The 23,238-nt window shown below is 47.7% G+C and overlaps 1 protein-coding gene across 2 annotated transcripts in view; it reads left to right on the plus strand.

The window, feature by feature from the left end:
• Window positions 1–23,238, plus strand: part of STAM2 (signal transducing adaptor molecule 2) — a 1,208,123-nt gene that overhangs the window by 87,778 nt on the left and 1,097,107 nt on the right. For both annotated transcript variants that reach the window (XM_069616449.1, XM_069616450.1), the window contains exon 2: window positions 3,192–3,276. In XM_069616449.1, the coding sequence (XP_069472550.1) occupies window positions 3,192–3,276 (85 nt within the window). The remainder of the gene's footprint in view (window positions 1–3,191; window positions 3,277–23,238) is intronic.

Raw genomic sequence — 23,238 nt, forward strand, 5'->3', positions numbered from 1 at the left:
AGCATTGCCTCGGCGCCAAGGGTGTTTTACAAAGGTTCTGGCAGTAGCAGCAGCACACCTGCGCAGACTATCCGTCCTGGTTTACCCTTACCTTGACGACTGGGTCATAACAGGGGACTCTTACGAAACATGCCTATTGAGCACTCAGAAGACAATAGACCTCTTGTTCAGTCTGGGATTCTCCATCAACAAGAAGAAATCCAGCTTAGACCGCAGTCAAGTCAAACAGTTTCTGGAGGCTCTAATTCGGACCATAGACGGCCTCGTCTTTCTCTCCAACGAGAGGGTTCGGAACATGCTGCTTCAGATCCCTCCAATATGTAGCCAGTCGGGTAGCGACGGTACGCAAGGCCATGCGACTGCTAGGAATGATGGCATCATGCATTTATTTTGTTCCTTGTGCGCGACTGCGCATGCGTCCCATGCAAGAGTGGCTCAACAACCAGTGGTGTCAGGCCAGCGGTCAATGGGACGATCTAGTAGTTGTCTCGCCAGCCCTCGTTCTCTCTGCAGTGATGGTCGAGGGAAAACCTCTTGAAGGGGAAGACCTTCACCACTCCTGCAGTAGAAGCCACTCTCACGACAGACGCATCTCTCGCAGGGTAGGGGGGGGTCTCATCTGCTAGAGCAGACAGCGCATGGAGTGTGGTCCCCAAAAGTAGCGTCCAACCACTTAAACCTGTTGGAGCTATTTGCAGTATTTAAAGCACTGAAGGCCTTTCAGACAGAGCTACAGGGAAAGCCAGTTCTGATCTTGACAGACAGCAGCACAGCCATGTATTACCTAAACAAACAGGGGGCACACACTCTCCAGGGCTATCCAAGCTGTCCCAGAACATTTGGATGTGGGCTCTTAAACACAAGATGTTCCTGCTGTCCCAACACGTTCCCGGCCAACTCAACCTCCTAGCGGGTGTGCTCAGCAGAGATTTCCCACTACCCATAGAGTACGAATGGCGTCTACGCGAAGACATTGTCTCCAACGTCTTCGCAGAATGGGGCTTTCCAGAGATTGACTTGTTCGGCACTCAGGAGAATGCCCAATGCCAAGACTATGCCTCCAGGTACCCCCCCGAACCGCTCCAAGGGGAACGGACTCTGGATAACATGCTCAGGGAAATTTTGTTTATGCTCCCCCCCCCCCCCCCACCCGTCCCCCCCGACTCCCCTACTCAACAAGATTGTGCACAAGATGCATCAGGACCCAGTCACCATGATATTGGTGAGCCCGCTAACCCTGATTCTCATCTGATGGAGATTTCCCTCTCCCCTCCTGTGAAGTTGCCCTGCCCGTACAACATGTTGTCTCAGGACAGAGGGGAAACACTACACCCATGCCCACAAACTCTGAATTTATCAGCCTGGATCCTGAGGTCATAGAGTTCGGACACCTTCAACTCCCTCAAGAGATGCATGGACATGCTTAGGGAAACTAGAAAACCCAACACCTGGTATTGCTATTCCAGCAAATGGAAACGCTTTGTCATCTGGTACAATACCAAGGGCATCGACCCGATTGACTGCTCTCCTACTCACATTATGTTGTACCAGACCCACTTGTTAGATTCAGGACTGGTGTCTAATTCCCTCAAGGTTCACCTAGCTGCCATCTCAGCCTACACTATGTCACAACAAATGAGTGTTGTGGTGGAAGATACCTATTATTAAGGCTTTTATGGAAGGGGTTAAGAGAATTCATCCCCCCTGTTTCTAACCCAGCTCCCGGATGGGATCTAAATGTGTTATTGACCAGACTCATGGGGTCTCTTTTTGAACCAATGCATAAAGCAAGTCTAAAAGACCTTACATATAAGACAGCTTACCTAGTGGCTATCACTTCTATTAGAAGAGTTGGTGAACTGCAGGCCCTTTCAGTTCTAGACCCTTTCGTTACAGTCCACAGGGATAAGGTGGTTCTTCGCACTCATCCCCGTTTTGCGCCTTAATTCATTTCGAAGTTCCATGTGAACCAATCAATCACACTACCCACTTTCTTCCAGAATCCCACTAGCATGGCCGAAAGAAGCCTACACACACTAGATGTGCGTAGGGCAGCCATGTTTTACCTGGAAAGAATGAAACCACTGAGAAAGATAAACCAGTTTTTTGTTTCAGTAGCAGTTGGTAGAGAAGGAGATCCTGTCTCTAAATCTATCTCAAGGTGGATTGACAAATGCATCACTCTGTTATACTCTTGCTAAGTGAGAACTGCCCTTCAAGCCTAAAGCACACTATACTCGGGGCGCTGGGGCTTCCATAGCATTCATTGCAAATGTTCCCCTTAAGTCCATTTGCAAAGCGGCAACGTGGAGTTCTGTACACACCTTTACAAAAAAACTCTTGCCTAGACACTCATTCTAGATCTGATTCTCAGGTGGGACAAGCAGCACTAAGACATCTTTTCACTACTGTTCCTTCTCATAACCCACCTCCAACTCAGGACACTGCTCGCTAGTCTATGCACAGCATGTGATTCTAAGCAGATTAACAAGCATCATAAGACGTGCATTACTCACTGTAATAGCATTTCTGATGATTGCATCTGCTTAGATTCACATGCGCCCAACCTACCTCCCCGCTCGGGTGGAGGTAACATGGACGTCTTACTACTTTCTCTCTTTATGTGCTCACAATAGCCTGGGGCTCCCTCATGGCAGAAAGAATACAATCGAAGGGACCTCGGCACGTGAGGGATTTTGGGTACACTACATGTCACGATAGCGACAGTGTTACAGACACGCCTATGCCGACTTCCCCTTTCGGTCCCCGAAAGACAAGATGCAATACTCTGTGCCTAGCACTGGATGTTGGACCATATGCACAGCATGTGAATCTAAGCAGATACAATTATCAGCCATGAGTAATGCATGTGTTGTCAGTAGGTCCTTTGTAGCGCATAATCTCGCTTTCATGTCCTCTTGGCGCTTGCATGGATGCACAAGTACAAAACAATGTTTGTGAATCTCGCTATAAGCAGGAGTATGTACAAACGGGCCCCACCCACATCATATTCATCTGTGCTTTCAACTTGTAGCTTAATATAGTTAAAATATTTGATCAAAGTTTTACATTTCTGAACAGCAGTAGTTTTCCATAAACATGGGTGTATTTTGTGACTAAATCTGCTTTATCTTTTATTGTGATATTAAATGTTCGATTCTGTTTTAAAGGCAATGTTTTGTTTATTTCAGAAAAAGCCACAAATGAATACAACACCAGCGAAGATTGGGGCCTTATTATGGATATATGTGACAAAATTGGAAATACTCCTAATGGGTAAATGTTTTTATTTAAGTTTATAATAGGATGTCGGTAGATTAAGCATTGTGTAGATGATTTCTTCAGTCCCGTTAAACTGAGGATTCCTTCTCATTACACTTTTCTATCTTTAACTTTGAGATGTATTCACTTGCTTTAACGCACTCTTCATATATTTTTAAGGCAACTTGCATAATTTCACATTTTTAAACTGCTATCCAGACTTTAAACTAACTAGTTACTATCTGTGAATAGTACCTCTACATATTCATGTACACTATGAATTAAGCATGTTTCTTCCTTGTAAGTCCCTTTGTCCAGACACCACAGTGTTCCAGATCCCCCTTCCAACCAATGACATGTGCGATATTGGTGTACTGAGTAAGCCAGTGGCATCTGACTTGTTGACGACATATGTTCCCCTCATAACGGAAGCAAATCTCACTAGCCTTATTTCCTCCACATTGACACAGGCCGCATTCAGACAACTCCTTTTCACGTTACTAACTGCTTTCCTTCTTTTTGGGCAGAAAGGTCAGAAACAAAAGCTTCTGAAAACAAGCATTTTCTGGTGACATTTTAATGTATTGTCTCATACGCAAGATATGCTTTCAGATCCTGCAATTAATGTTTTCGAAATGTAGCTTAAGAGCGCTGGGGCAACTCAAATCTGCTTCCTTACTCTGTCATTCTCGGATCACCCGAGCAAGTTAGTAAAAGGGAGGGTAGGAGAAAAACATTACACTCACAGAAGCATTAAGATTTATTTTTCCCTAATGCTGTGAGACTTTTCTCACCCTATCACTATACCTCTCTGAATGTACAAAGGAACATCCAGAAAGATTGATTAATCGAAAGCCTGGAATCCTTGGAGACCTCGTGGCTGTGAAGAAAGATACATTAATTAATAATGTGAATTCTATAGCAGAATTACAAACAAGATAACTACTACACTAACCTGTGAGGTTAGTGGCAAGACCCAGAACTAGTCAGTCATGGAAATTTCCTGTAACAGAAACCACTGCGTGAGAACAGAATAAAGTGAGAGATCAATGATACAACCAATAGCCTAACCTCTATGTTAGATAAGCAGTATGAGTAGGTAAGAATAACCCTTGGATAGCCAAACGTGAGGGAAAGTTCCGATCTAACCCGTATGGATTGGGGTGACCCACTTCCCTGAACAAAAGGAAATAAGAATGACGCACAAGTTACCGTACCACAATAGTTCCGCTAGATCTCACCCACGGTGCAGCTGAGGCTGAGTCCGGGTCTAGGTCTTCAACGAATCCTACGGGGTGGTTAGGATGGAAAACACAACACTCCCACGTAGCAGCAGAGGCTGGCAGAATCCCACGGTGCAGCTGAGGCTGAGAACTCCTAATCCCACGATGCAGCGGAGGCTGATACTATTCCGCGGTGCAGCAGCGGTTGAACCACTCCAAACCCGCAAGGAAGCGAGGTTGGGAAAGTTATTGTTACAAGAGTATGTGGGAGTCACAAAAGTGAGTGTACAGAAAGGAATTCAAACACGGAAAATCTGAAATCCGTAAAGGCGTCAAAAACAAGGGGGTCAAGAACAGCAAGCCAAAATCCAGTCCGAATCGAAAACACAAGCGGGCGGCGACAGAACCAGGGAGCAGACAAGTAGCGAGTCCAGGGACGAGTGCTGTAAGTCGAAAAAAACAGAAGTTCCAGGTACCAAGACAGACTAGGGAAATCCAAAAAGCAGGTCCGAGCAAACGTAAGCAGAATCACAACAAGGCACGGATCGAAGCAGTAAACCAAAAAGAGCTCAATCAGAAGCACTGAACTTAGGACAGGGCGGAGTTTAAGAAGAGGAAGTCATGTGACTAGTGTTTGCTTCCTGAACGCCGACTCCCTCCCCTTGACAACGGCTTCCACCGTTGCCAAGGTAACTTCCAAGCCCTTCTGCATGAATCAGGTCGGAAATGCAGGATTCTTTTGCTGCATTTCCGTCTTACATTAGGTTTAGCGAGACTCTTGGTGAATCGCGGATTTCTTGGAAACTGTCTCGAGTCCTGTGGCGTGACAGTACCCTCCCCAAAAGGTAGACCCCCTCTCCGGGAAGCCCAGAAGTCGGCAATCAAGCGTGGGGCATGGATATGATCCACGGGTTCCCAAGTACGGTCCTCCGGCCCATAGCCCTTCCAATCAACGAAATACCATCAAACACCCTTGGAAACCTTAGTAGAGAGGATCTTGTGAACCTCATATTCCTCCTCCCCCTGTATCTGTAGAGGTAGCGGACGTGAAGGCAGGGAGGTGTTTGGGTAGAAAGGTTTCAGAAGGGACACATGGAATACCGGATGTATCCGCCACTTCAAAGGAAGGCGCAGACGCACCGTCACTGATGTATTAATGCAGTGACCAAATAAGGACCCACATAACGAGGCAAGAGGGCCCTTCTCCCTGGCAAGTGCAGATTCTTCGTAGATAATCACACCTTCCCACCCACAGAATAGCTAGGGGCTGGAGAACGATGAGCATCAGCATAGTGTTTGGTGCGTTCCTGAGCCAGTTCCAAATGTCGTTTAACCTGACTACAGATCGACACCAAACGCTCCACACAAGAGGCTGCTGCGGGGTGATTAAAAGGACAAACAGGGGACATCGGCAAAGACCTAGGATGACGTCCAAATAAGGCAAAAAAAGGCGAGGACTGAGTAGAGGAGTGCAGAGAATTATTATATGCAAATTCCGCCATAGTAAGGACTGAGAGCCAGTCGTCCTGATATTGATGGGTCAGGCATTTTAGGTATTGCTCCATGGTGGAATTCAAACGTTCCGTTTGCCCATCTGTCTGGGGATGATATGAGCTAGAATATCTGTCAACACCAAAAGAGGTAGTCAAGGATTTCCAAAAATGAGAGGTGAATTGTGAACCCCTATCCGAGATGATAATTGAGGGAAGACCAAAGAAACGGAAGACATTCTTTAGAAACAACTTCGCCAACACCGGAGCAGTAGGTATCCCATGACAAGGTACGAACAAGGCTAACTTGGTGAAATAGTCAATGACGACCCAAATAGTATCGAAACCGGACACCGAAGGCAGTTCAACCACGAAGTCCATAGATATCATATACCAAGGCTGGTCTGGTATGGGCATGGACTGAAGTAAACCTACTGGTTTAGCATGGGTACTTTTACACTGGGCGCAAACGTAACAACGAGCGATGTATTCAGTAACATCTTTGCCCATGGATGGCCAACAACACCACCGCTGTAATAGATCCATGGTTTTCTTAGTACCAGGATGTGCTGCCACCTTAGAATCATGGCACCAGCTAACTGCTTTCTTTCGGGTAGTCTCGTCTGGCAAGTATAACAAACCTTTTGACATACGGAAGACCCCTGATAATATCAAGACTCAATCGTTTAACCTCGTCTGGACTTTTCTGCACCCAAAACAGTAATTCAGAACAAAGAGTGGGTTTTAGAGTACAAGCACATACCACCTGATGGGGTAGGAGCAACTGTTTCTCGGGTCGGTTCACAGAAGGAACACCATGCATACGTGATAATGCATCAGCTTTGGTGTGTAATGACCCAGGTCTGTATGTTATGGTAAAGTTAAACATCGAAAAGAATTCATGCCACCTTGCATGTCGAGCCGTGGAACATTTAATCGATTGTATGGCTAGTAAGTTCTTGTGATCTGTGAATACCTGGACTGGTACTGCTGAACCTAATAAATTATGTCGCCAGGTCATAAACGCATCCCTGATGGCCAACAACTCCTTTTCTGTTATGGTATAGTTGCTTTCATAGGATGTTAATTTTCGGGAATGAAAAGCGACCTGGTGCAACCCATGAGTGTCTGGGCATTCTTGAGACAGGATCTCACCCAGAGCTATGTCAGAAGCATCAGCTTCAACCACAAAAGGAAGGGAAGGATCTGGATGTTGAAGAATGGGAGCGGTTGTAAACGCTGTCTTGAGATTAACAAAAGCATTAGTACAATCCTCTTCCCATATAAACGACTTTTTACTGCTTGTGAGAGCCGTTAAAGGAGCCGCCATTGTAGAAAAGTCCCTAATGAATCTTCTATAGAAGTTTGCAAATCCCAAAAAGGATTGGAGAGCTTTAAGTGATTTAGGTATTGGCCAATCTAACACTGCTTTGACTTTAGACTGACTCATTTGAATTCCCTTGGACGTGATATCATACCCGAGAAATTCCACTTCCGTGGCATGGAAGATACACTTCTCTAATTTAGCATACAGGCGGTTCTCTCGAAGCCGTTGTAAAACCTGGGTGACATGTTGTACATGAATATCATAATTAGCTGAGTAAATCAAAATGTCATCCAAGTAGATAACAAGGAATCGATCGATCATATCATGAAAGACATCATTTATGAAGTACTGGAAGGTAGCAGGGGCATTACAAAGTCCGAATGGCATAACTCTGTATTCAAAAAGGCCATATTTAGTTTTGAATGCAGTCTTCCATTCATCCCCACTATGAATTCTAACCAAATTGTAGGCCCCTCGGAGATCTAATTTGGTAAAGATAGCTGAAGAACCCAGCTGATCCAACAAGACAGAGATTAGAGGAATAGGATATTGATTCCTAATAGTGATTAGATTCAGAGCCCTGTAGTCGATACATGGACGCAGATCCCCTTCCTTCTTCGGAACAAAAAATAGGGGAGAAGCCGCGGGAGACCGAGAAGGACAAATAAACCCAGACTTAAGAGACTGATCAATGTATTCTTTGAGCACTTGGTCCTCCTTGTGTGTCAATGAATAAACCCTCCGGGAAGATATCTTGGATCCGGGAATAAGATCTATGGGGCAGTCATAGGGTCTATGAGGTGGTAAAACCATGGCACTTCCTTCATCAAATACGTCTTGGAATTCAGCATATTCTTTAGGTAATTCCCCTGTGAGCACTGCTCCGATGGTGGACGTAACCTCCAGCAATGGATGACATGGGTTATCTACTGGAGATTTTGACTGCCAACACTGGTTTTCACAGTGTTCAGACAAGAATTCAATATTGTTCGTGAACCAATCAATGGTTGGATTGTGTGTTCTAAGCCAGGGAATCCCTAAGATTAACTTGAGCTGTGGGGTTGAAATGACATCGAATCCAATGGTCTCAGTATGCCCCTGACAAGTTTCCATAACCAGGTCAATGGTTTGATGGGTAACCATACCAGACAACAAGGAAGAACCATCAACAGCATTAACAGCCACTGGTTTGTCCTTCGCAAGAATAGGTAAGGCTAGCTCCTTGGCATATAGCGAGTCAATATAATTTCCAGTGGCACCCGAATCAAGCACCGCAGTAGCTGGAACCAATTTCCCAGGGGGGAACAGGAACATAACTTGGATAGTGAAGGGCGTTACCAAGTTGGAGTCCATTAACATAGAAGGACTCGACAAATGGACTCCTCTTATTGTCGAGCTTTCAAGTTTCCCTGTTTCTTCATGGGTTTCTTAGTACACTCCTTCAGGAGATGATCGGAAACACCACAATAGAAACATAAATGGTTCTTTCGTCTATTTTCCCTCTCTTCTGGAGATAGGGGTCCCCGTGTGGCCGCTCCAATTTGCATGGGCTCGGGACCTCCTGCAGTTGGAATGGGGTTAATTGATTCTGGAGGAAGTAACCCCCTCTTCTCACCCTTTCTAGCGGCCTTGCGGGCATCGATCTGCAGAACCAGTTCCAACAATCCTGGAAATGTGTTTGGGACGACTGGTACCAAAGCAAGAGTATCTTTCAACGAATCGGATAACCCTTTTTAAAAAAGCGAGGCCTTCTTATCATCTGGCCACCCTGTCTCGGCAGCCAGTTGATTAAACTTGGCCAAATAAGCCAGAAGAGTTGAATCCCCCTGTTGTAAACTTAACAACTCCAACTCCATTACCTGGGCCTTGTAGCGTGTATCGAAAACCTTACGCATGGCTGCAATTAATGCATCGCAGTCAAACAGTAGAGGGCTACCCTCTTCCAATAAAGGGTTAGCCCATGCTGCAGCAGTACCCCCAAGGTGGGATAACAAGAAGGCTGCTTTAGTTGCGGAATCAGGGAAAGATCCAGGGCGACATAAATAGTGTAACAGGCATTGATTCAAAAATGTCCTGAAGTGTTTAGGATCCCCATGAAACCGCTCAGGAGGAGCTAGCGGAAACTGTGAGGTGACGTAAACCAGCCCTGCCTCGGCCTGTGCGACTGCAGCACCTACACCCGAAGTGGATGGAGGTGGATGAACCGGAAAGGAGGGGGGGATGCATGGCCGTTTGTATTTCCAAGATCTGTTGTTGGGTCGTGGCATGTGCATTAGCCATGTCAGTGCGGAAATCTGCCACTAACTGAAACAAATTAGCCAGGGTCTCGTTAGATTCCATTTATGAGGCTTCTGATTTTGTCAGAATTCTTCCTCACAAACTTGACCCCGTAGTGTAGAGGAAGAATTCTTTCTATCAATATACCTCTCTGAATGTACAAAGGAACATCCAGAAAGATTGATTAATCGAAAGTCTGGAATCCTTGGAGACCTCGTGGCTGTGAAGAAAGATACATTAATAACGTGAATTCTATAGCAGAATTACAAACAAGATAACTACTACACTAACCTGTGAGGTTAGTGGCAAGACCCAGAACTAGTCAGGAGTCATGGAAATTTCCTGTAACAGAAACCACTGCGTGAGAACAGAATAAAGTGAGAGATCAATGATACAACCAATAGCCTAACCTCTATGTTAGATAAGCAGTATGAGTAGGTAAGAATAACCCTTGGATAGCCAAACGTGAGGGAAAGTTCCGATCTAACCCGTATGGATTGGGGTGACCCACTTCCCTGAACAAAAGGAAATAAGAATGAAGCCCAATTTACCGTACCACAATAGTTCCGCTAGATCTCTCCCACGGTGCAGCTGAGGCTGAGTCCGGGTCTAGGTCTTCAACGAATCCTACGGGGTGGTTAGGATGGAAAACACAACACTCCCACGTAGCAGCGGAGGCTGGCAGGATCCCATGGTGCAGCTGAGGCTGAGAACTACTAATCCCACGATGCAGCAGAGGCTGATACTATTCCGCGGTGCAGCAGCGGCTGAACCACTCCAAACCCGCAAGGAAGCGAGGTTGGGAAAGTTATTGTTACAAGAGTATGTGGGAGTCACAAAAGTGAGTGTACAGAAAGGAATTCAAACACGGAAAATCCGAAATCCGTAAAGGCGTCAAAAACAAGGGGGTCAAGAACAGCAAGCCAAAATCCAGTCCGAATCGAAAACAGAAGCGGGCGGCGACAGAACCAGGGAGCAGACAAGTAGCGAGTCCAGGGACGAGTGCCGTAAGTCGAAAAAACCAGAAGTTCCGGGTACCAAGACAGACTAGGGAAATCCAAAAAGCAGGTCCGAGAAAACGTAAGCAGAATCACAACAAGGCACGGATCGAAGCAGTAAACCAAAAAGAGCTCAATCAGAAGCACTGAACTTAGGACAGAGCCGAGTTTAAGAAGAGGAAGTCATGTGACTAGTGTTTGCTTCCTGAACGCCGACTCCCTCCCCTTGACAACGGCTTCCACCGTTTGCAAGGTAACTTCCAAGCCCTTCTGCATGAATCAGGTCGGAAATGCAGGATTCTTTTGCTGCATTTCCGTCTTACATTAGGTTTAGCGAAACTCTTGGTGAATCGCGGATTTCTTGAAAACTGTCTCGAGTCCCGTGGCGTGACAGTCCGGGACTCCTCACACGTGACCGGAACGTATTTATTTAATTGTTTTTTTATAACGCGCCTAATAGCGTCCCCTAGTTTGGTTTCTCGGCGCAAATCTCGATTTCAAATCTCTGTAGCTGTGCGTGGTCTTGCTTCCAAGACCAGCGCATTGCCCCTGTGCTATCCTCCGTCGGATTCCTTTTTTTGTGTCAGATTCGTATTTTCCGTGCAAGCAAAGCTCCATCAGGCATATTAATCACTCGTCTGAACGAGCAGCAACCTTTGCTGATAAGCGGTTGCACATGTGCCTTAGTTTCCATAAGCCTGGAAGTGTTTTAATGTGGGGGGGGGGTGCCATACAGGGTGTGCCAGGTGACAGTAATGACAGTGCCATAATGAGGAGGCCAAACAAGAGGTAAGGTGGAAAAACTTTGGCTGCAAGCTTTATTGTACATGAGCTATGGTGCAAAGAAAACCAACCAACAATAAAACATAAAGAAAACATAACACAAATATTTTGGGGAACAGGGAATTGGTTGAGCGGGGACCCTACTCCCACGTAGGGCCAACTCGAGGCTGATCCCTGCCGTCACCTTGAGGGGGTGCTTCCCGGCAGCCCCTCAGTTCCCCCCAAAATAGGGACGCTAAGAACAGCCCCTCTCTGCCAATGTCCAAGTATTGTCCCTAGCAAAGATGTCCATACCTTCTATGGAGAGGTGGACGCCGTCACTGCCAAATAAGGCTTTCTTATGCACTGTGATCCCGTGTTTAGGAACTTAAATCCTGAAAATATGCCGAAATTGCCCAGTGCTTTGTTACATTACGCCTTGCAATTTCTATTGCCTTGTTGGAATTGGCCCTTAGCCAATGTTGGCGCGGGATGATTTCATACATCATGAGCTCTGTTTGTCTCCTCACCTGTGCAATGGGTCTGAGTGAGGATCATGTGAAGGTGGTGGGGGTGTAACTGTTACATTAGGTCCTAATATATTTTTTGTATACCCCAGATGTCCATCCCCGAAAATCCCTTTGCCTTCTCCTGTAGGCCCCCCATCCATGCAGATGTTGCTGCGCCTATCCTGAAGGAGTGATGCCCACATTCTGCTGGGTTCCATCCCATGGCCACCATGACCTTCTTAAGCAGAGACCTTAACTGGAATCTGAGAGCGGACCATTTCTAAGGGATTGTGTCCTCCGACGTATTCCTTATCTTAGATATCTCCTTCCAGCTCTGCTGGCCGCGGAAAATTTTTCTCTAGAGGGCGCTGCGCGTCCGCCGAGTCGATGTCCCTCGACAGCCGCCGTATCGACGTCGACGTCATCCTGCCTATAAAGGCCGCGCGCAGCGTCCGTTGCTCAGTTCCGTTTTTCCGCGCTTACTCAGTGCCTCGGAATACCGTTGCTCAGTTTTGTACACAATTTATCCGATTTACCTCGAGATATTCGATCCGTACTCGATGGCTTCCTCGTCGGAACCGACGACCCCTCGGTCCGGCTTCAAAAAATGCAGAGATTGTGGGAAAAAGATGTCGCTGACTGACCCTCACAGAGTTTGTCTGTGGTGTTTGGGAGCTGAACACCATTGTTTGGAGTGCGAGGACTGTATGTCCATGACAGCTAAGGCCCTGAAGGAGCGTAGGGGGAAACTGGAGAAAGGTAAGACTTTAAAAGCTTCTTCTTCCTCGACGAAGTCGAGACATTCGTCTCCTCGTCACCATTCGCGCTCCAGGTCTCGGAGTGGGTCCCATCACTCCTCGAGATCGAAGCACTCGAAGAGGCGACGTCGAAGATCCCCTTCTCCGTCCTCCTCTTCCTCTTTCTCCAAAGAGAATCCCTTGCCCCACGAAACATGGTTCCTGGGCTGAATGGGAGGAATTCCGCAAAAATATGATGAGCGTCTTCGAGAAAGCGGCCTCGACCACCTCGAAGACTGCATAGAGCGATGCTCTGGTCGAAAGACCCGAAGGTCAAAAACGCCGCGAGTCACAGTACCCGGCGAAGGAAGCTTCTCGAACGCGTCATGAACCCTCGAGTAAAGCTATGACCTCGAAACCTTCTTCGAAGGTTCCGTCGACGCCATCGACGAAGGTTCCGTCGACGCCGAAGTCTGTGTCTTCGACGCCGTTGTCGAAGGGACCTTCGACACACGGGTCTGTCGACTTGACGCCATCTTCGACACCGGCATCGACGCCAAGGAAAGTCACGGTTACGACGCACCCAGTGGCTATCCCCAGGTCCTGGATGGCGTCGAGATTGTCGACTTCCTCGAGCAGAATCCCAATTCTATCGAGGTCCTCGAGGCCTCCGCCTTTGTTTTCGATGCCACGCCCGAAGCCTTCGGCGTCGACGACATTGACGTTTTCGAGGCCGACTATGACAAGTTTGGCACCCTCTGCCTTGGAGATGGGTTTTACACCCTTTGTGAGTTCAGAACAATTGAGAACTATGTCCTCAATTATGGAAGAGGGTGAGCTATCTGAACAGGAAGACACATTTGAGTTGCAGGGACCTGCAACCCCAGTTAGGGAGGAGTTATCCTCAGAAGAACGCAGGTTAAAGGATCTTCATGATTCCTTACATGAAGCAAGTGGGTTAGACACTTCCCCTGAGGTGGCGTTTGCTAGGCCAGACCCGGGGGAGCATGCTGAAACCCCCTATATAGCCTTAATGGCCAGGATCACATTATTTATGGAGTGGTCAACACCTTCACAGGCTTTCCAACAAGATGACCTCACGGATATTCTTGACAAAGGTCCACAGGAGGATCCTGTAGTGCCCTTTCATAAAGCTCTTCAGAGGAAGATTATGACAAACTGGGAAACCCCAGATGTCGTCCCGGCAGTAAATAAAAAATGGTCTACAAATACAGGGTATCTTCTGCAGACCCGGAGTTTTTGTCAAAACACCCATCCCCAGAAAGTCTGGTGGTACAGGCAGTATCTTCTACTGACGTCAAGACTGCTTACCCTACCGTCCCACAGGACAGGGACGATAAGAAAAATGATGCTATGGCAAAGAAAGTTTTTTCGGCATGTAGCATGGCGTAAAAATCTGTTAATGCTACTTGCACCCTTGCTAGATTCAGCCATACACTTTGGGAGTGTGCTTCTACAGCGGCTGACTGCATCCTGGAGGGAGAAGAAAGGGAGGCGTTCCTAAATATCATACAGGACGGTAAAGATGCTATGTGCGAATCCCTCCAGACGGGCATTGATTCGGCTGACAGTATCAGCACAGCAATGGCGGCAAGTACAACAACCAGGAGATTTGCTTGGTTGAGAAAGTCTGGTTTTGCCCCAGATGTGCAAGCCAGGCTCTTGAACATGCCATTCGATGGCTCTTCTTTGTTTGGGAAAAAGGCGGATGACAGTTTGGAAAAACTGCAAACATCAAAAGCAGCAGCAAAATCCCTAGGCGCTGCAATCCGTCAGACACCTTTTCGTCCTACAGGAACCTCTGCGAGGGGCAAGTCCTTTCGCTTCTACTCCGCATTCGGAAGAGGTAGAGGACGACCGGCTCAAAGGGGACAAAGAAGAACTACCCGAGGTGGACGGGGTAGGTATTCAAAAGCCGCAGCAACAGCAGGTGCCTCTTTACCATCTGCATCAGCTGCCCCAAAACCACTCTGAGGACTTCCCTCACAGGACACCTGTAGGAGGCAGGTTAACTCAACATCTGGCGGAATGGCAGGCTATCACGTCAGATGCTTGGGCATTGGAAACAGTTGCCCAAGGTTACTGCCTGCCTCTCCTACGCTTACCTCAGTCATCCACCGGGGATCAGCTCTCAGAAAGCTCCAGATCCGCTCCTCTTGCAGGAAATCTTGGACCTGCTAGAGAAAGGTGCCATAGAACCGGTACCTGTAGCGGAGAGGAACAAGGACTGATACTCCCCTTACTTTCTCATTCCAAAGAAAGACGGAGGACTGAGACCCATCTTGGACTTGCGAGAATTGAACAAATTCCTCAGGAAAGACAAATTCAAGATGGTAACTCTTTCTCAGATCCTTCAGGCCCTTCAGTTCCAGGACTGGTTGGTATCTCTGGACCTTCAGGACGCTTATTTCCATGTGCCTATCCATCTCAAACACAGGAAATACCTGAGGTTCGCAATTGGCAACTCTCATTATCAATTTCGAGTGCTGCCATTTGGGCTGACCTCCGCCCCGAGGGTCTTCACCAAGTTAATGTCAGTAGTGGCAGCAAGTCTAAGGAGGGAAGGGATTCACGTCTACCCCTACCTGGACGATTGGTTGATCAGGGCTGTATCTTCGGAACAAGCTCAGATCCAGCTAAATCATGTTTGCCACTCCCTTCACAGACTGGGCTTCTCCCTCAATTTAAAGAAGTCACAAATGATACCATCGCAGAGACTCCAGTTCATCGTAGCGATCCTGGACACTTCCCTGGGAAAAGCCTCGCCACCAGAGGTGAGGGCTCAAGATATTCTACAGATGGTTACCAAGTTCCAAAATGCCCAACGTCTCCCAGCCTTCAAATTTTTGAGGTTGCTAGGCCTCATGGCATCCTGCATTTTCCTAATGCCAGAGGCTCGCCTGAGAATGAGATCCCCCCAGTGGGCACTGAGGACTCAGTGGTCACAATTCTTCTTCAGGTTGCCGACAGGGTGGCTCGAGACCTTCAGTGGTGGGCCTGTCAGGAGAACATTCTGAAAGGAGAACAGTTTTGGCAACCCTGGCCGGAGATAACAGTAGTCACGGATGCCTCACTCACGGGGTGGGGAGCCCACGCCAACGACTTGACCATCAGCGGTCGTTGGTCTCCATCGGAGTCCAGACTACATATCAACCTGTTAGAGCTGAGGGCCATCAGACTTGCGCTGAAGGCGTTCCTGCCAGCTGTACAAGGGAAGAATGTCCTGATAATGACGGACAACACAGTGGCCATGCATTACCTCAACAAAAGAGGAGGCGTAGGATCACTACCCCTGTGCAGAGAGGCGATGCAGCTCTGGTTTTGGGCAATCCAAGATGGAATCTCTCTATCGGTAGTTCACCTAGCCGGAGAGAAGAACTTGACAGTGGACGCTCTGAGCAGGCAGAGCACAGTCTCCCACGAGTGGGAACTAGCTCAGGAAGTCCTTCAAGAGATCTTCGCCCTTTGGGGAACCCCTCAGGTGGATCTGTTTGCCACCAGTGTCAACAGGAAGTGCGATCTGTTCTGCTCAAGGGAATTTCCCCCGAGAGGAGCTCTGGGAGACGCGTTCATAGTAGACTGGGAGTTTCCGCTTCTGTACGCGTTCCCACCGGTCCCTGTCATTTCTCAAATGATCAGGAGGTTGAGAAGATTCCAGAAGACCATGATCCTAATTGCCCCGGATTGGGCCAGGAGAACGTGGTACCCGGACCTTCTAGACTTGTCCATCTGCCCTCCAATTCGACTTCCACTCAGAGAGAACCTACTCTCACAGAAGGGAGGTCAGGTTCTCCATCCAGACATCAAAACCCTCAACCTTCACGCTTGGCTTCTGAAAGGCTGAGGTACAAGGATTGGGACCTCCCTGATGATGTTATGGAGGTGTTGCTTTCGGCAAGGAGGCCAGCAACAAAGTCTTTATACCGCTGCCGTTGGAACAGATTTTGCAGCTGGTGTAGAGAAAAGGATATCGACCCCTTTTCATTCGGTACACCAATGATTTTGTCCTTCCTACTCTATTTGGCGAATTCAGGCCTTCAAGTTGGCACCATTAAGGGCTATCTCGCAGCGCTATCCATCTTTAAGCGCACTGCGGAAGAACCATCCTATTTCAAGTTACCCTTGGTTATACAGTTTCTAAAGGGGTTAACCAATGTTTATCCCCCAAGACCATTCCAGGTTCCCCTATGGGATTTAAACTTAGTCCTAACTTTCCTGATGGGCACACCTTTCGAACCACTCCATTCTTGTTCGTTAAAATTTCTTACCCTTAAAACTGTTTTATTAATAGCACTTACATCTGCTAGAAGGGTGAGCGAGTTACAAGCTCTTTCTTGTAAACCCCCCTCATACAATCTTTCACAAAGACAAAGTTGTCCTGCAAGTGAAGCCTAATTTCCTCCCAAAGGTGTTTTCTGAATTCCATATCACTCAGAAGATTACCCTGACATCTTTCTATCCTCCTCATCCGGGGAAAGAGGAAGAGAGCTTACACAGGCTGGACCCTAGAAGGGCTTTAAGTTTTTACATCAGTAGACTGGCCAGGATAAGACAAACAGACCAGCTGTTTGTAGGCTACACAGGTTACAAGCTAGGGTTACCAATAACTAAGCAGACCATTTCCAGATGGATCATTCTAGCCATTTTGGAATGTTATAAACTGGCAGGAAAAGAGCCCCCTCAAAACCTTGGGGCTCATTCGACCAGAGGTATTGCAGCTTCATCGGCCCTCAAAAGGGGAGTGCCAGTTAAAGACATTTGTGCGGCGCCACATGGTCGTCCGTCCATACCTTTACACGATTTTACAACTTGGATTCCTCCTCGAGTCAAGAGACTAGGTTTGGAAGGGCTCTATTGCACTCTATTCATCAATAGAAGGTAGCATGAAGTCAGTACTCCCACCTCCAATAATAGAATGCTATGGGAGCCTATCTAAGATAAGGAATACGTCGGAGGACACAATCCCTTCGAAGAACAAGTTACTTCTTACCTTGTAACGTTCTTTCGATGGGATGTTCCTCCGACATATTCCTTATCGACCCTCCCATCCATCCCCGCAGTTCTACTTCCCTTGTTGTTGCAGCTTACGCTCCTTCAGTCTTGTCCAGACAGAAACACTGTGGGCTACAAAACGGAACTGAGCAACGGACGCTGCGCGCGGCCTTTATAGGCAGGATGACGTCGACGTCGATGCGGCGGCTGTCGAGGGACATCGACTCGGCGGACGTCGACGCGCAGCGCGTCTAGAGAAAAGCATAGCTGGAAGGAGATATCTAAGATAAGGAATACGTCGGAGGAACATCCCATCGAAAGAACGTTACAAGGTAAGAAGTAACTTGTTCTTCTGTGTCAAGAGTTGACCACCCAAACTTGGACGTTTACCAAGGAATGCCCTGGTGTTACCGATGGGGCAATACTCTGCCTCTTCTCTGCAATCGAGATTGATAATTCATCATTTGCTCATCTGATCATTCTTGGATCTGTTAAGTTTTATCGCCATTGTCTCTTTACCCAGGTTGATGTCGGATGCCTCCAGCCCCTCGTCAGAACCTGTATGTTTGGATGCAATTCCACTAACAGTTGATATTTACCGACTGGCTTCCTCACACTGGCCTCTTTACCTTGTCTTAATATTTTTCTGCTTTGTGAGGCATTTTGCCTTTTTGATTATTTATTCATTTTCCTCCTTATTGGTGAATAACTGGGCTTCAGCTTTCATCAAACTTGCCTCGAGTTTGGCAACCAGCCCTTGTGTTTTGGTTATTTAATTAACTCCAGTGAGGCATTTACTGAGCTTCAGCTTTCATCAAACTTGCCTCGAGTTTGGCAACCTGCCCATATGATTTGTTTTTTTAATTAAATCCAGTGAGGCGCCTTTGGTTAGCATATGTACCACTGCCATGTTGTCTGACCATGTGACCAGTTCTGTATTAATCAGCATGTCCCCTTGTATGTAAAGTGCCATCCATATGGGGAATATTTCCAGCAAAGTAACATTTTTTGTCCAACCTAGCTCCCCCCAGCTTGCGGGGAGGTCAATGGCCTGCACACCATTTATTGCCAAAGCATATACCAAAACCTTTGCCCCCCTGCAGCGTCGGTGAACAAAGCCCTTTTGGCAGTGTTATTTACAGGTTTGCGCCATATTACTTTCCCATTAGAGTTGTTAAGGAAAGTTTCCCATACAGCTAAGTCTTTTTGTACATCTTTGCCCAGCCATATGTGGTGATGCTGCTTGGTTGCCACCCCCCCCCCCCTCATTCTTATTTCAAGGCTCCTATGGAAAAAAACGGACTTTTATTTTATTGGCAGAGATGAGGCAGGTACACGCTTCAGCACAACAGCATAGTTATTGACATACATAATACAATAGGCACATAGACAGTCGCAGGCATTATCCGGTATTTCTAGCAACAGTACTCACTATGTTAATGGGGAAGGCGATACGGGTGGAGTTGAGTCCTCATCAGTCTCTTTATTTAGGTAGCTATAGAAAGCAGTCCACACATTTCCGGGGCGAGAATGCGCTGGAAGGGAGGCAATATAGTCCTCTTCGCATGTTTGTGTCCAAGTGAGGGCTGAGAGCCACATCTTAAAGGTGGGTGGGGAGGGACATTTTCAACTCTTCAAAATACATTTCTTAGCGACCATACATCCCACGTTCAGAAATTTTGACATTTTCTTAATCTCGTTCCCCCTCCAGATACCAAACAGCATTGCCATCAGATTCGGGTTGATTACAGTACCCGCAATTTCAGAGAATGCATCCATGATATGTCCCCAAAATGCCTGCAGTGCACGACCAGAGCATGTGGGCGTGATCTGCACCCTCAGTGCGGCTTCTCTGGTATACATGAACCTTGTCTCGGTTGATTCTAGTCCGTTTGCGAGGGGTATAGTACACACTATTCAGTATTTTGTACTGCATGCAGCGTTATCTAAAATTTAGAGAGACCTTACATATATGAGAACACATCCTCTTCCACATGTCATCTGGGATATCAAGGCCGAGGTCATCCGCCCATGCACTCCGGACCTTGGGGGTCGCATCTGGATGTTTCGTTAGTAGGATTTCATGTAAGGAGGAGACTATGCTCCGACTATTGCTGCAATTGTCAATGTAGTGCAGATCAGGGGTATCCGGGGGTTCTTCAGGGAATGTTTACCACATGGCCCGGACTGCGGCTCGGAGTCTATAGTACTGTAGCATTTCCAGTGTCGAGTCTGGACGGGTGGGGCACCTTATCTGCGGGTTTCCTACTGGAAATAAATCTGTTAGTGCTTTACACCCCAGGCCAAGCCAGTGCTGGGAGAGGAGTTTGTCAAGAGTAAGTTCAAGTCCAGGGAAGTGTCATATGGGGAGCCATTTGTAATAAGGGCGAGGGGTGGATGCAAGATCGGTAAGGCGGCGCCACCCAATAAGGGTGGACGAAATTGGGTCAGCCGGGGCATCAGTTGTGTATCTGTGGTGGAGCATGAGGGTCATAGTGTTGGTATCGGTCGAGCCATTTTTCCAAATTGACATGGGGGGAGCAGTGGGGTGTTTGTACGAATGCATGGCAAATTGGGCTTGGGCCGCTATCCAATAAAGGGACAAGTCGGGAGCTGTGAACCCACCTTTCTCATAGGGTAGGGCCATGTTGTTGCCATTTCTTTTATACTGCACCAGCGTGCCATAGGAATTCAGAACACCTTGCGTGTAAATCATCAATATATTTTCGCCCCGGACAGACCGGTACATTTCCAAAAATGTATAATAGTTTAGGGACCAAGATCATTTTAATCAGTGAGAGTTTACCCGTCAAGGAGAGTGGCAAGGCGCGCCATCTTGTCAATTTTGACTCGAAGTACTTCGCCCTGGTGGTATAGTTGTCAGCGATCAAAGCGGATCTGGATACTGCCACCTGAACCCCCAGGGATATTTGCAGGACGGTTGTCGAGTTGCACTGGTTAGGGGGAATATCTCGGATTTCGTGTAGTTTATAGTATAGCCTGAGAAGGTGCCTATCTTGATTATGTCTCTCAATATGGGGTTGAGGCGGGTAGAGTGGTCCCTTACATATAACAGGACGTCGTCCGCGTACAGCGATATTATATCAGGGAGGTCTGCCAGCAGCACGCCCTTATGGGAATGTCATGTCCTGTCGTAGTCGGCCATCGGCTCAATAACTAGAGCAAAAAGGATGGGGGGGAAAAGGGACAGCCCTGCCGAGTACCCCTCCGTAGCTCAAAGGATTGTGAGGTCATTGAGTTGACCAAGACCCTGGCAGTGGGGCAAGTGTAAAGTAGTTTGATATATTGGATCATATTTGGGGCCCAGTCCCATTTTCTCCAGAACTGCCCACATATATTGCCACAAGACCATGTTGAAGGCCTTCTGTGCGTCTAACGTGACCGCAACTGCCTTTGTCCCCTGGTCTATTCTAGAGAGGACATTGAAAAGCCTTCTGATATTAAGAGACGTTGAACGTCCAGGGACAAAGCCACTTTGGTCCTCATGGACGAGGTGCGGCATGATTGGGAGCCAGGGCCTTGGCCAATATTTTTATATCTCTGTTCATGAGCGAGAGGGGCTGTCATGATGCCTACCTCCAAGGAGCCAGACAGGGCCCGGCACCCTCAGAGGCAGGCAACATGTATACTAGGGAAGTCCCAGCCACCCCAGATAGGGGCTCTTTGGACTCAGTCCTGGCGCCGTTGGCGTCAGGCTCATAAGGGATAACAGTCCTGGCACCATCGGCGCCAGGCTCATACAAGATATGGAAAGAATAGTGTTTGGTGCAAACTTACCTGGCAGACCATGCTGCAATTTCCTTACCTGGCAGATCATACTACAACTTCCAGATGAAAAAGGAACTACTTAACCACACGGGTGTGGCTGGTGGCAGGATACATACCTTCAGTGGAAGGATACATACCTGGGACTACTTGAAAGGCTATTTAAGCCACGCCCAGACAGCAAACCACGCTTCGCGTTGTTCTGCTCATAGCAGCTGGACGCTCACCGTGCCTGCTCCTGCTCCAGTCCTCGACCACGCCTGCCAGCATCCTGGAAACACCTAAGGATAGAAAAGGGAAGAAGAAACAGGTGAAAACAAACCTTACCTGTTAAAGCTGCATTCTGGATTCAGCACGCCAACGTTCCTGCAAAAAGACATCATTTTAAATACTCACCGCGTTGCATACATCTTGGCGCACTTCTCTTACCTGCACGTGGCGCCTTCGGCTCTGCGACGCCCATCCGGATCTCCTGCAGCATTCCAGCACCTACGGGGAGACGAAGAGAAGAAAGCAAGGTGAGAAGGGGAAAATAACCAAGAAGCACTTACCCGCCAAGCTAATTCTTCTTACCTTCGGGTCGATGCCATTCCTTGGGCATTTCAGCATCCCGGCCCCTATGGGGAAAAAGCAAACATCACATTAGTGAATGCAAGAACCGTAGCAAACGAACTATTTTAAACATACCTGCTTACAGGTCGGACTCGGCTTCTGCTTCGTACCGGCTCCGTTTCTTCGGCATTCTCGAACTCCGGCCCCTAAGGAAAAAGAGACAGGAAAAGACAGTAGTGGGCCTACACCAAAACTCACCTGAAATCAGGTTTTCGACGGAAACCACCCTCAGCCCGGAGTCTTCCATTACCTGCAAAAGAGAAGAGGAACTTTTTAGACTCAAGCTTGCCATAAACATTTACGGTACTTACCGGAACAGACAAGCGAACTCGAACTTACTATCCAGTGACGTAACTGGATCCCAACGCGCCCCTGCATCAGAAGCAGGATGGAGAGCTCGCCTTTTCAATCCCTAAGGTGAGTCTCCACAGGGAATTACAGAAGGGTTGCAAGGAGGGTGAGAAGGGGAACGGGAGATCAACACAAAACCCTTCCTTTTCGCTCACAGAAGGGTATTCATCCGAGCCAGACGAGCCGGATTTGGGAACCCAGCCCACTCCATCTTCAGGGTGCTGAACATCTCCTTCGAAGAGGCCACTGCTGTCCAGACCACGCCCGCGCCTCTGTGGGAACCAGGTGAGCGTTACAGGGGCCTGTAGGACTCACACTCGTCGCTGGGCTTATCAGGTTTGAGAACGACCGTGATGATTGCCTCTCACATTGAGGAGGGGGTGGATTTGAGTAGTGCTTCAGACCAGACCTCCAGCAGTCTAGGTGCAAGGATTGAGAAATGTTCTTGATAAAATTCTGATGTGAGTCCATCGGGACCTTGGGCCTTACCCGAGGGAAGATCAGTGATGGCTTTGACGATTTCATCCAATGTTATAGGGGACTCCAGCTGCCCACGCGTGGACTGGGATATATAGGTCTTGGGGATTTGGTCACGCGGATCTAAAATATCCTGTGTATTATGTTCGTGTCATGGAGTATATAATTCTGTGTAGAATTGTGAGAAAAGAGGGAGGATCTGCTGGTCTGACCATTGCTGAACTCCCCTAGCATCTTTAATACAGTCGATATGTGATCTACCCCCTTCCGCCTGGACCAGTCTTGCAAGTGTCCTCCCTGGCCTTTCACCCTCCCCGTATTTCCTCGCTGCAGCTGGCCGTGCCTGATATTTTATCTCTTGTGTAGCATGAGATTCAAACGTCTCCAGCTCCGCTCCGATTTGAGCCAACTTGGA

Source organism: Ambystoma mexicanum, chromosome 9 (assembly GCF_040938575.1).
Source record: "Ambystoma mexicanum isolate Mex_15411 chromosome 9, UKY_AmexF1_1, whole genome shotgun sequence".
In the NCBI taxonomy this organism is placed as follows: domain Eukaryota; kingdom Metazoa; phylum Chordata; class Amphibia; order Caudata; family Ambystomatidae; genus Ambystoma; species Ambystoma mexicanum.